At 37.2% G+C, this 13,564-nt stretch overlaps 1 protein-coding gene across 1 annotated transcript in view; it reads right to left on the reverse strand.

Moving 5' to 3' along the window:
* Positions 1–2,452: 2,452 nt before the first annotated feature.
* DTD2 (D-tyrosyl-tRNA deacylase 2 (putative)) overlaps positions 2,453–13,564 on the reverse strand; it is a 14,974-nt gene continuing 3,862 nt past the window's right edge. Inside the window, exons 2-5 of the mRNA XM_017741636.1 lie at positions 13,343–13,559; positions 13,106–13,187; positions 8,130–8,199; positions 2,453–6,168 (exon numbers count right to left, since the gene is read on the reverse strand). Coding sequence (XP_017597125.1) covers positions 5,843–6,168; positions 8,130–8,199; positions 13,106–13,187; positions 13,343–13,559 — 695 coding nt within the window. The 3' untranslated portion in view covers positions 2,453–5,842. The remainder of the gene's footprint in view (positions 6,169–8,129; positions 8,200–13,105; positions 13,188–13,342; positions 13,560–13,564) is intronic.

Below are 13,564 nucleotides of genomic sequence, written 5' to 3' on the forward strand. Positions count from 1 at the left end.
GAATGTATGCCTTTGAATCAGTGGGACTGTCCATGCATGAGTAAGAATCACAGGACTAGGGGCCTAATTTGAATCAAATGTTACATCACCAAATAATTACATAGCAAACAAAACCAAATTCTTTAGATTAAATATAAGATTAACCATTTTGTTTTACTCTTTGGAGCCATGTAGAACCCAATACATTTTGGCCTGTCCTAGCTTTTGCAATGCTATAGGTACCAATCTTTCTTTTTTTACACATTGAATATCAAAAATAATGTATAGTTTTATGCTACAATACTGCTAGGCTTCTTCTTATTCCCAACACAGTTCCTTTTTGTGCTATCACAAAATGCAAGGCCTGAATTCCTGCCAAGCAATTACACAGTCCTGCTGTTATTTTAAATCCTAAAACACAAATAAAAGTATTATGCAGGCCTAGATAATGTTAGATACAACTACCAACATGGAAGCAGGAAATAAGAAAGTTACATCTAGGGATGGATTGCCAGCTAAATACTAAGGCCTCCCAAAAACCTTTTACATTCACTGTTAATCCAAAACTTTCATTGCCAGTCTCTTTTCTAATGGAGCACATAAAAATAGCATTAAGCTCCTTTCTTGCACATTTTTAACACATACTGATGTAATAGGGCATCTATTGTGGCACTTACACCAGTAAATACAATTAAAGTGAATGGAAAACAATTTTAAATTCAGAGTAATGAGATACATATGAACAAAAAAAGTAAGACAGGACTTTAGAAATACGATGAGGTGTTATTTGTACTGATACCACACTGTGCATTGAGGTACTCAAAGTGCTCTGTGAACATTATTAGTTCAAGTCACATTTGTGAGGCAGAGGCTAAAGTAGGAGGTAGTGAAAGGCAACTTCCTGTAGCTCCAACAAAGGTGAAGATAGGCGAAAGTTTTCTGATGGAAAAAGAGATTCAGAGGTGATTTTTTGCTTTTAGTGAAAGGGGAAAAACCCAGTGGTTTTAAAACTCTTTTCCCCCCGTTTTCACTCTTTCTTTGTATCACAGATGGAAAAAGTAGAGCAGAAAATTGCTTTGCCCAAAGCCACACACTGGCAGTAATTGAACTAGAAGACAGCATTGGTTTAAATAGAAAATATGCAATACATTGGTGGTATTTGGGCTATTCTAACTGTTGGTTCTTTCTCTTGTTCACATACACCATTTACTTTTCAACTGTATTTGCACGGCACTTCTGGTAACAGAATCTTGGGGGGATTCCCAAACTGTGAGTTGCTTTCAAGGAGCTTCAAGACAGTAAGAAGGAATAAATAGGAAGTACCAAATTCACCAAATTCTTGAGAGAGTGTCTCAAATTTTGGGTGCTGTTTTCCCAAGAAAAAGATTAAGAAGGAAGCTCTGCTTTCTGTTCTTGTTCAGCAATTGTGACTCTGATGTCTAGAATAAAGCAGCTGGTGGATCTCCCAGACAATCCAGTCGTGTCCCACTGTGCTGTGCAAAACATTAAACAGAGTGACGGTCATTGTTTTGTTCAATGTATGGTCTTAAGGACCAAGACACTGAAAACAAAAATAGATGGCCATTTATTAGATGAGAATTAAGATGCAAAGAAGTTAAGAAATGAAGTCAGTCACAACAGAGGTTGGTGGCAGACCTCAGGTAATGCCTGTGCATTTGTGGAGACCATTCTAGCCGTCTGTGGCATTCTGCTACTCCAGCTTCAAAAAAAAACCCCAATGTGTTTGAAGGAATCCATATAGAAGACAGTAATAGAAACTAAAAGCAAAAAATAATGGAAGCTTAAAAGATTCATCCCTCCTTCTCCAAAGAAGCTGTTTTTATACCAGAGGTGAGATTGAGGTTGAGCAGATCATACTTTTAAATCCAAGCAGATGTGGAATTTTGCTCTCAAAGAGGAGCTAAAGAGCAGTCGTTGCATTGAGTCACAATGAAGAACTTTTGTGGAGCTTTTGTGGTAAATGAGATCAGACACCACAGATGCATTAAAAGACCTGGTGAAAAGCACCACAAAGGCTGGCTAATATCCAGCAGCCCATCAAATGGCTGCCATTTCAACATGGGGAAGCAACTGTCTGCAGAAACTGTTATGTGCAAAATCTTGTTATGGGCAAAAAGAAATCCAGTCTATGTTTAGAGTCACGCCAAATTTATTTTAATTGCAACCTTAGCAATTTAATCAAAGAATTATTATCAGTCCAAATCTAATTATTGCAGAAAAAACAAATGAAATAGAAATAAAGAAATTGTATAGAAAGTCTCAATAATACTACAGTAAAAATTGTTATGCAAGCACTATTTAGCACCTACCCTTACCCCATTTCCTGGTGTTGTGCTTGCCCTTTCACTTCCTTGTGGCTTCCACCTGGTAGAGGGAGCACAGTGGATCATCAGCAGTCCTGTGCCTGCAGGAGTATGATGTTGGTGTTTATGATTTCTTCTTCTTTCTCTCCTTTTTTTTTGAAAATAGCTCTCGCTTGGGGCTCTTTTGTACACTTTCTAATAAAGTTTTACTCTTTGCTTTTTCTTCACTGGCTTGCAACTATGTATTTTTCTTTTCGTTCATCTTAAGTGTTTTGCTTTTTGTTTATATTATATACTCATTCTTTCTTCTCTTTTTTATCCCTAAGAATAGTTTTGTCCAGCTCCAGGTTTCTATTTCTTTAACTGACCATTGGCAAGTTGTTTACAGCCTTGGGAGTCTCCAGTGCCCCATCTCTTACTATCCCATGCCTCTGCTTTACACTAGTCAGTGTCTTCACTTCTCAATGTTGCTACTGTTTCAATAGGCCTGTATTTCTGTACTCTGTAACACTGGGTTCGTCCTAAATATATCATTCTACACAGAATAACTACTAATTATTAATATCTATGTAACAACTGTGGTTACACATAAAAGTAAAACAAATTTGCCATAGTCTCCTGTCCTTGGAAAAAAATTTGTTACAGCCAAATCAAATAAAACTGAAGCTCTGGGGAAAGTTCCTGTGCTAAGCCTCCATGCTGCACTCTTGTAACACTTGGGACAGTGCCTGGGGACTGTCACTAGCAGTAGCAATACAGTTGCAAGTATTACTGGGCTAAATTCTGTTTATTAACTTCCAGTTCTGGATTAATATTTGTATGTTGTAAATTCATATGTTGCATACTCCATGTAGCAGCAGAGGTAAAAATTTACAGAAAGGGAATGGGAAGGAAGCAGTAATATTGCTGACTAGAAAAGAGGCTGTTGCACCTGAACTCATTAGAGAGCGTTTATGAGCCCAGTTCATAGTCCACACACGCTCAGCTTCAACACACTGGGTGTGTACGCTGCAAACAAGGTCGCAAAACCCTGATTTTGCAATTCCTGTGTGGCAGTTGAATTGGAGATATAATAGCATAAGGATGACTCCTGACTTTATAGGTTATTTCAAGGAAGTGGGGAATATTAAGCATCTTCTAATAGATATTCTCTAAGTATAGAACAGGACAATTATATGAGTTTTTGTCTAGTCATAGAACAGAAACTATTTAAAGCAGAGCCAGGTCATCTGTTTAAAGCACATATTCATGGTTGAAGGGAATAAGCATTTGGCTTTGAAAAAGTAATTTTAATCAATTTTTTTATCAGTATGGTCCAGCATATTATTCAGAAATGGCTTCCTTCAGTAAATGGATTGTGAATCAATAGTAGATATAAATAAAGCAGTACAAAGGGCACAGCATTCAACAAGCTGCCAATCCCTGGAGGAGAAGATGGCAGTATCAAGATGGATATACAAATAAATCAGAAATGGGCAGATAATACACAAATATCCACCTTTTTGCAGAAATTTCAGAGTTCCGTCTGGTCCTAAGAACCACTGAAATGTATATTAGATTTTATGTGATTTATATGACAGACCACTGTGAGATGGTGTTTGGTTTGAAGTCTGTTTTTCACTAAACATTTTCAAGCTTATACCTCTTAGAAATCACCGAGTTCTTTAAATATAGAGAATGAATTGCCAGGCTGCCAAAGATCTTTCTGGAGACAGGAAATAAATTAAAAACCGCAGACTTTGTATTATACCTCAAAGGATCAATTCTTGAGATATACCAAATACCCACAATTCCTGTAAGGTCTGTGAAAAGTGGGATTATTCAGCACTTTTTAGGATGTGACCTCCAACAGAAAGAGGAATTAAAATGTTTTTTCAAGCACACAGATCATAATGAATTTGTATTAGTCATTTGCATCAGGACAATATTATTTAAATGTCTCTAGTAGGAACTTTGAACATGACTCATATTGTGTCTATCATAACTGTTAATTATTAATGAATAAATATGTCATTTGGGTCCTAATAGCTAGTATTTCCAGGCCATTTGTCTAAATGGTTGTTTTCAACTGTGAGAATATCAGTTGCCAGGAATTCAATATCCTTATTTATTTCATAATTATTAACCATATATTATGCTAACCTGAAAAAAATCTCATTACTCTCTTATCAAAACTATAAGCTTCGTATCTGTTAAAAATAAAAGGGATTCTCATGGCATAGTCTGAGCCTGAAGATTACACATTCAATGTTTTTTACAAAATAAAGATAAGGACAGAGTATTTGTAACTACTGGCCTACAATTTAGGATTGTGCAAGCTGCCATCCTCACTAACTGTAGGGCTTTACATATCCTCCAGAATAACTTCTTATTCAAATGGCAAATCTGGATAACTGCTACAAACCATATAAATGTCTGATTTCACTTTGAACCCTTCTAAACCATAATGCTGCATTAAAAAGAGAAACTTGATTCACAGGATGAACACATTTGAATCAGTTTTGAATTTGCCACATTTTAATATAGCTGTTCTCTTCTTACTGCCTTTTAAGACAGAATTTCCCATTATATCTTCTTAACACCATCTGTTAATAATGTTTATAACAGAACTGCATAGGGGGTCAGCTGGGAAGGGGGCCCCAAATGTACCAATACTGTCTATAAAAGGAAAGCTAGTCTCTGCCTAGAAGCTTCAATGGACAAAAAGCTGGAAAGAAGCAATAGGGACAGAGGGAACAATGAGATGGCAGCATACATTGTACCATCTTTATTTTTGTTTTCATTTGAATGTTTCTGTTCTTTTCCTGAGGCTCTGTTATGAAAGAATTGAGTAGACAGCAAGACCACAGTAACAAGGACATAGACCAAGCTATAGCAGGCAGCCTATCAAAACACATCAGAGATTTCAGAATGCAAATTTCAAGCAAGCAATTCAGTGATACTGCTGGTTTCTAGATATGCCTCACTTATTCTTCCCTGCACAGTCCATGATCAACCCTGTACTACCTTACATCTCCCACCCTTACACACTCTGATTGAGGGGGATGGACTTTCTTATTTATTACCTACTCTCTAAGAGGCTAAAAATTCAGTGAATTTATTTCCAATATATTAGTTAGTTATAAAGCATTCTCATTTTATAGATAGAAAACATAAGGCAAAAATTGACATAAGTACATCTAAAGTATTCTTTATCTATAAACCACTTCTTCAAGCTATACATGCAATACTTCTTTCATTATTTTTTAGTAAAAAATGATTGCATTATCCCATATTTGTTGATAAACATTTTGAATTTTTGGATCAATATTAACAATTATTTTGAGCACACTTCAGATGCATATGAACAAAAAACATACTCATTATAGCAAGGCAGTCTCAGGAATCCTTCTATTCACTGGGACTGGCAAAACCACCACAGATGAGTGAAAGCCTTTTTCAAACTATCTCCCAAGGCAATCAAGCACTTTAATGCTTAGGAGAAAAAAAAAGCCAAACAAAAGACACCAGTACTGTATTCAGGATACAATTTACTTTTTTCAAAAGTCAATCAGATGAGTGTAAGGTCCATTTGTATCCAGTTTTAACACCTGCCTGTTTCCATATGTGCCATGCTTGACAAGAACACCGGCTTCCACACATTTGGCATTGGTAGCCAGTTCTTTTTCACACAAAGTCACAAACTGAGAGTAAAGTTCCAACCCTTTTTCTTTTTCAATGTTTGCATGGTACTGCATCCTTCTTCCCTTTGGTTTACCACCTAGGGTAGCTTGTGGTATGATGAGTACGTCGCCTGGTAAATCAAGAACAGAAACAAACTCGCCGTTTTCATTTTCACTTAATTTAACATTCAACAGTGTATTGACTGCAAATAAAAATAAAATAAGAGTTAGTATGACTGTAGTGAATTAAACAGGACATCATAAACAAGATCCAACAAATATTTTGATGTGTGACAAACTACTGAGTAAAAGAAACTGTTTACTGTTGAACTGAAACATGGACAATCAATAAATACTTAACCAACTAATATGTCTGAGTATTGTGAAGAATGTGAAGGATATTAATACCATATGTCTAAAGTTCTATTTTTGGGGGAAGTGATTGGTTATCTAAAATCGATTCTAGTTGGACACCCCCAGAAGAAACCAGGATGCAATTAGTGAGCCTTCCTTGATTGTTTGGTACTCAAATAGGCAGCATTTACCCAACACTCCACATTGTGGGATGCACCATTCTCAGTGGTTTTGCCCTCTCTTTTTGTTCTGCTTGCAGTAGTTTGCAGCAGGACCCAGCACTGATGTGAGCTGACGGCACAGCTCCATAGTTTGGTCTCAAGTAAAGTAAGTGTCCTTCAGTGCTCTACTTCGAGACATGCAGCTACCAGTTTGTCACTTGAGACAGGAGGTGGGCAGGAAGGTCAGATGCAATTTGGCTTATAAGCCAGAACATATAAACTTGCAAATGAAATCAATGCATTTACTAACATTAGATTTTCTAATGTTTCTATAAGAAATCAAATCATTACCCCCAACTCCATAAAAGCTGGGAGGATACTAGTCATGCCTCCAAACCCATACATGTTTAATGTTGTTAGAAGCAAAAAGAGCTGAGTTGTGATTCAGGAACCAAAACCACACACTTAAGCAGATTCAAAATATATTTAGGAAACAATATTCTCTAAGGCACTCAAGGAGGATGGTCCTAGGTGAATCTCCTTATAGGAAACAGATCTTTCTTCTTCTGGCCTGTTTTAGCTGCCACACGACTGAAAATGTAATTATTCTCAAGTAACATTCTCATGAAACTCTCACAAGCACAAAATAAATTTTCATACCATAGATTTAAATATTTAGCATCACAGAAGGACTGTGCCCTCCAAGACCAAGAGAGAACCCCCCAGGAGCTGCTCTCAGCTTTTTAAATAGCACCTGTACTTGTGCACTGCTGGTCCCAGCCAGTAGCCTGAAATAGACTATTGTTACACAACATTTAGCCAAATCACTACTATCAGCCAGCCACAGAAAAGGGACACTTTTATCTGGAAGATGTGGCATCACAGAATTTCCCAGGGGATCCAGTGCTACTGATGGAGGAAAGGAGGGAGAAGAAATGACATAAAAGTAAAAAAAAAAAAAAACAAAAAAACCAGAACAAAACAACAACAACAAAAAAACCCCACCAAAAAAAAAAAAAAAATCAAGCCAAAACAGCACTGGATGAAGACAGAAATCGCTACTATTTGACCTTATCCACAGCATCTTTTCTGCTTCAATATAAATGTTAAAGTGCACGTGGAGAAGAAGACAAGAATTGCAGACGTTGCTGTTACTGCTTCTGAACCAGAAAACTGCACGTGCTAACAGTGTATGTATAAAGTACCAATGGAGTGAGATGGGAAGGACACTGTTTCATTATCCACACAACTCCCTCTACTGGCTATAATTTTAAATATCCTGCACATACAGTGAGATCAGTGATAAAATACTTACCAAATCAAGCCATGAACTATTTGAAATTCAGTTCTGTCCTGGACTGAACCTGTTGCCCAACACATGTAATATGTTAAACAGCAGGTGCAGCATTTTCTCCTTTGCTAGACATGTTGTCAGGGGATTTGGTTTTCTACGTTGGTCATGAACAGACAGAGAAAGAGGCATGGACAACTGTCAAAAGAAACAAGACAGACCAAACTGTTCTTTCAGCCAGGTGATTGATTTAGAATGATGCCATCTCATGGCTTTCCAAATGGTTACTACCTTCTCTGCCTCAACTGCTTTTCTTCCTTTTCAAACAATACAATAATTTATATGGATTATATCATACCAATTTTTGGGACAAGATCCTCATCCGCATCTTTGAAGAAGCATATGTAGATAACAAGCCCTCTCTGGATCTACAAAAGATTACAGAAAACGATGTCAATGTTTCTCATTATCTACTATGCATGTTTATCATTAAAACTGGTATTAAAAATGACAAACCCCATAACAGACAAAGGTTCAAAGAGTAGTTTTAATTACTTAGTATAGCTTCAGACATTAAGTTTACACACCACACTGTGGAAGCTTATAAGATATATACTGATTATCTGCACAATGCTTCTACGTACAATTAGACAATTTATTAGCTCCATGTGAAGCCAAATTTAGTCGGAATGTAGAGTGTACAGTATTAACATAGACGAGGTGACGAGATGAAATTAGTATACTTAAATCCAGCATAAGAAACAATTTAAGCTTTTTTCCTATCAAATGTACAGCTAAAATATTTTTCAATGTGAATTATATTTCCAGTTATGAAACATGACAAACACCATAGGACTTGTCAAAGAACTGAATTTTGACATTGAAGGTAATCTAGTACAATTTAATTCTGAAAAAAACAGAGAATCTGTTAATTAAACATTTAAATATGATGACCAGCAGCTGTGAAATTGTTCAGAATATTATAAAGTTGTTCAAAATACTATTTATCAGCTTGGGTAAAATCTAACTGGCAAAATGGAACTTTTCACCTGATTGGTATAGACTAAAGGATATGCCACTTCTTTAGCATTCAAAGAGACTACCTGTAAGAAATATGCATTTGAGGGAAGAATTAGGCCTATACTGAGGAGAAAGCACAAGAAAACTTTTGTGTAGCTTTTCTGCTCAATTGGTTAGACCATGAGGAGTGCAACAACCCATGCTTTACTAAGCCAAACTGATAGGCTCTGCAGCCAGCAGCAACTATGTCTCATGCACAAGTATACCTGAGTGGCTTAACTTCTTTGGGAAAAACTCCAGAGTATCTACAGGCAGACCGTATATAAAGAAACCTCCCTGCTGCTTTGCCAAGAAAAAGTATCTTTTTAATTTTGTTGGAGGAAAAAAATGTCAACTTGTGAAATACCACTGAAGAGATGTTAAATAGATTGGGACAGGCAGGAGTTATTAATATCAATGTTATCAAAGCAAAAGGACGAAAAATGTGAATAGTTTCTAAAAACTATTCTAAAATTTTTTTTCCTCTATTTTTTTCCCCGTTTCTTTAAATGATAAAGGTTTTTGGTGAAGAAATCTTAGCTATACACATGAGATTTTGTCCCTTTGTTATTGCAGAGATTATACAAAATGCTCAAGGCTGAGAAAAGCTATGCCTTCTCAACTGTTTTTCTAGTGACTAACTTCTGAAAAAAGAGAATGCTCTTTGTAGCCAAAATGTCACATGCTGAGAACTTTCAAAAGCTTTAAATGGCTCTTTTCAAAACTCATTTTGGCCAGTGCAGAATATTATACAGATTCCCAAATGACTACCATATTTCATAAACACTGTAAGAAATTTGATGGCCAGAACCTCAAATGACATTTCAAATCATCTGTTCAAAAAGGGAGAGAAATGCAGACTGCCAAACATTAGATATCCTTACATGTTTAGGTAAATATTCATTCCGGAAACAGACTGGTGTCAGGATATTAATAGGTAACAACAATGCACAAAGAGCTACTAATAAAAATATTTTATCAAAATAGGCCAGATGCATTTGGTCTTGCTATTGGTCTAACCCCAGCATTAGAAATAAGTGACTCTGTGATACAGCACACATAACAGAAAATAATTTTAATTCTGAGACTTGTGACTACAGACAGTCTTTGTTTTGCACAGTCTCACAGCAGTAACGATATTCTGCTAGCAGCTCATTTAAAGACACAAAAAAATAAGTAAAGTGACCCTTGCAAGTCCTAAGGTCAGACAGATAACGATTAAGTAAAATAATTCATGATTTTTCCAGCCTCTGTCCTTATTTGATGTCTGTTTTTGAATAAACTATTTATCACAAGATGAGACATGCATATTGAAAAAAATTAGACCAACAGAAGGCTAAATGAGAAAACAATTAATTCAGAGACAAGGTAAAGCTGATAGAGGATGCTTCTATTTATCCTGCATGTTTATGGTCTTCTAGGACACTACAACCATGATGTAGTTGAAAACTATGCAACTATTTTTAAGCTGAAACTTATGGTTTCAACTATGACTGAAAAGTATGGTCCAATACATGCAGCCATGTTTCAACTCCTTGTTAAGTCTTACTTTGTTCTTTAGCTTTCTTAATTGAATAGAAGATGTAAAATTGAATGCAATTACAAGACCACATTTAATAATAACATATGTCAATCTGACCTTACATCAGTGTTCCAGGTGTCCTAAGGCTTGTGCTCACTGTCAATGTAGTGTGTAAACCTTTTGAATCAAAGCAAAACCATCGCCATTGCTGCAGGTCCTCTGTAACCTATCAAAGTCTAGTTGACTACCCCTCAGATCTGTATTTAATGCACAAAAATTAGAGCAAAATAACACAAATAAGAAGATCATAAATTCAACATGCTGATGTGCAAACAGCCACTGTAAGGAACCTACACAGTGAGAGGCAGGCAGTTGGACAGGAAAGCTGTGCTCTATGTGGATCTACTGTTAGCAGTAAAATGCCTACATAAATAAACCAGCAAAGCAAGATACTGTGCAACACTGGCATTTATTATACAACTGTCCTAAGTAATCATCAGATCAGGCAACCTGCATCATGAAGCCAGCCCTAAAGCCATATAGACAGCCTTAGCAACGCTGCCTCCAAATGCTGCTTTTTAGCTCTTTTGCAGGGAAAAATGAGTAACTGACTCCTTCCTCACCCTCCTTACTAAATACATTCATCTGTATTTTTTAGGATTTCATTAGCAAAACTGAAATATATTCTGCAATGTATTATCTCAAGTCTACCTTTTCCTATTTTTTCCCCAGGAAATTGGAATGGATAACAAAACCAGAGATACTTTGTAATTCTTAGGAAGTCAGTGAAACTAACTTACATAAATTATTCTGTGACATTTCCATTTCAAGTTCAGATTTACTACCCTCTGGGAAGATTTCTTCATATTTTTATATTCAGTGCAGCAAAGAGAGATTACATCATCTGCCACAGGTCACAGAGCAAGTCTGTGCCTGGTACTTTGCACCTCTTTTTGCCATAGTAACCAGAAAACAAGTCAAGGGAAATAAGATAAGGAAAGGACAGTTCTCCTTGCATAAAGTGTAGGCACTTATATTTTTTAGCTGAATATTCATTTCATGTTTCTTTTCTCCACAGTTATGAAATACACCAAACCTCACCTTATTTCACCCCTACCTTTAGAAGAATAATTCCTTTTATTTCTTTGTATTTTGCTGTATACATAAACCTTTTATGGAGGGTATATAACCAAAATTCTCAATAAACAAGACATCCTATGCCCAATAACCCTCAACAGGCCAAGCAACTCATTCATGAAAACACAATGAAGGCAGAGATTAATGTATAAAGCACACTCCTAACCTTTTTGCAGATAAAGAACATCTGCTCTGAAGTTCCTGAAGTACCTACAGGAGTCTCTTACAGCTCAGAAGCTATTCAAAGCCACCTACATAATATGCCATTTACAGTATTCTAGAAATGTCTCAAGGTGAGGACCTACTTTTAAGTGGTCATAAAACATCAGGAACACACTGGTTGACATAAATAATAGTTGATGAGGTCTGTATTTTTTATTTTTGTGTTTCTGCGTTGACATGCATATATAGGGAGTAAAATTACCCTACTACAAAATGTCAGCAGCAAAATTTCCTTCCAGTGACCTCTAAAGTAGTCATACTAGAGAAAATACATACTTCCCGTAGGCTTTTTTTCCTGCATGGTGACTAGTTCTTGTTAAAACAGACTCCTCTTTAAAAGCCCCGGGTACCTGTGAAAGATTCCTAAGTACCCATGACAAATATTAGTAAGGTTCATGTCTGAAAAAATATCTGCTGGAGACCACCACCCAAATCTCTTTCAGATTCCTTTAGTGCTATCTATTACTTTCCTACTGATTTTGCTTAGTATATTAAAAACAAATTAGAGAGAGAAACCGCATAACCTCCTTGTAGCAAAGTTATTCATCAACCACAACATGTACCTTTGAAGATAGTTTAAAAGAAAGACAGCAAAATTACATTTTTTCTTTTCTTTACTAGATCTACAATTACTTCTGTGATTAGCAGGCTAGAAATAGGTTATTTCTCCTATAGTTAATGTATGCTGGGCTAAGCATATTTTATTATAATTAACCTTATACTGAGAGGCTAATAATGCAATACACACCGACACACTACATCTGTGAAACACAGTATCTGTGAGATGGTATCTATTTCCTTCCAGTAAAACATTCTGGCTTCCCAGACCATGCTGCTGAAACTAGATCTGCTGGATCCACCTGCCCCTTTTGAACAAGAAGAGAGATGTTTTAAGGATAATGTGAAAGGCAAAAAGTGAACTCTCTTCAGATGTGTTGAATGAATGCATAAACCCTTTAAACATGCTAGAATTTTTACTTTTTAAAATGTATGCATGTGCATTAAGCTTCTTCTGTTGTAATAGTCTTTAAAAATGACAAAAGATAAAACCAAGAAAACCCATGGGGTAAATAGTTGATAACGGCAGAAATGACTTAGTCTAGTGTAGATAACTCACAAGCAGTGACAGCTACGGCAGGGCAGTGCATTCCAAAGCGTAGCCTTCATGCTTTGGTAAAGAGCCCTGGGCTGGATGCACAGCACATCGACCAAAGAGTCTGCAGACCTACCTACCTCTCCCAGCAGAAGACTGTGGGAGGAAAAGGGGGAAAATACAATGTTTTCCTCAACCTATGTGGTGGTCTGCACGCTAAATTTCATTTTTAGTTAGTGTTCTGGAAAAAAACCAACCAAACAACATCAGAACTACTGCTGCCATAGTCCCATTGCCCTACCTGGCCTTTCCTCTCCGAGTTAACACTATCACACAACAAACAAAGCCGACAGCTGAGCCCACCAGCCAACGTTGTAGTGTCTCTGTGAAAGCGTGTTTAAGAAAAGAAGGAACAACACAGTTAGAAGGGAAGTGTTTGGTCGTGGAGCAGTCATGCTCCTGAAGGAACTGCTGCCTGTGGAGGACTCTGTGGAGCACAGGGAGAGAGAGCAGCCGAGCGAAAACGCTATGCGCCGACCTCGGCCTCCTGCTGCTTGTCCCTTTGCCGAAGTGACTGACCGTAACCTTTGGTGATAACCAGGGGGCGAGGGGAGGGCTCTGGACTGGAAACGAGACACGACGTTCAAAAGCGCCGGAAGTACAGCTCAGCCGGGAAAAGGAGGAGAGGGTGTTCCCCTCAAACGCCGAAATGCCCACCCTCTCCCCGCCGGCGCACGCGCGCAGGGGACAGAGCGCTTTC

This window comes from Corvus brachyrhynchos, unplaced genomic scaffold (assembly GCF_000691975.1).
Source record: "Corvus brachyrhynchos isolate BGI_N302 unplaced genomic scaffold, ASM69197v1 scaffold115, whole genome shotgun sequence".
NCBI classification, from domain to species: domain Eukaryota; kingdom Metazoa; phylum Chordata; class Aves; order Passeriformes; family Corvidae; genus Corvus; species Corvus brachyrhynchos.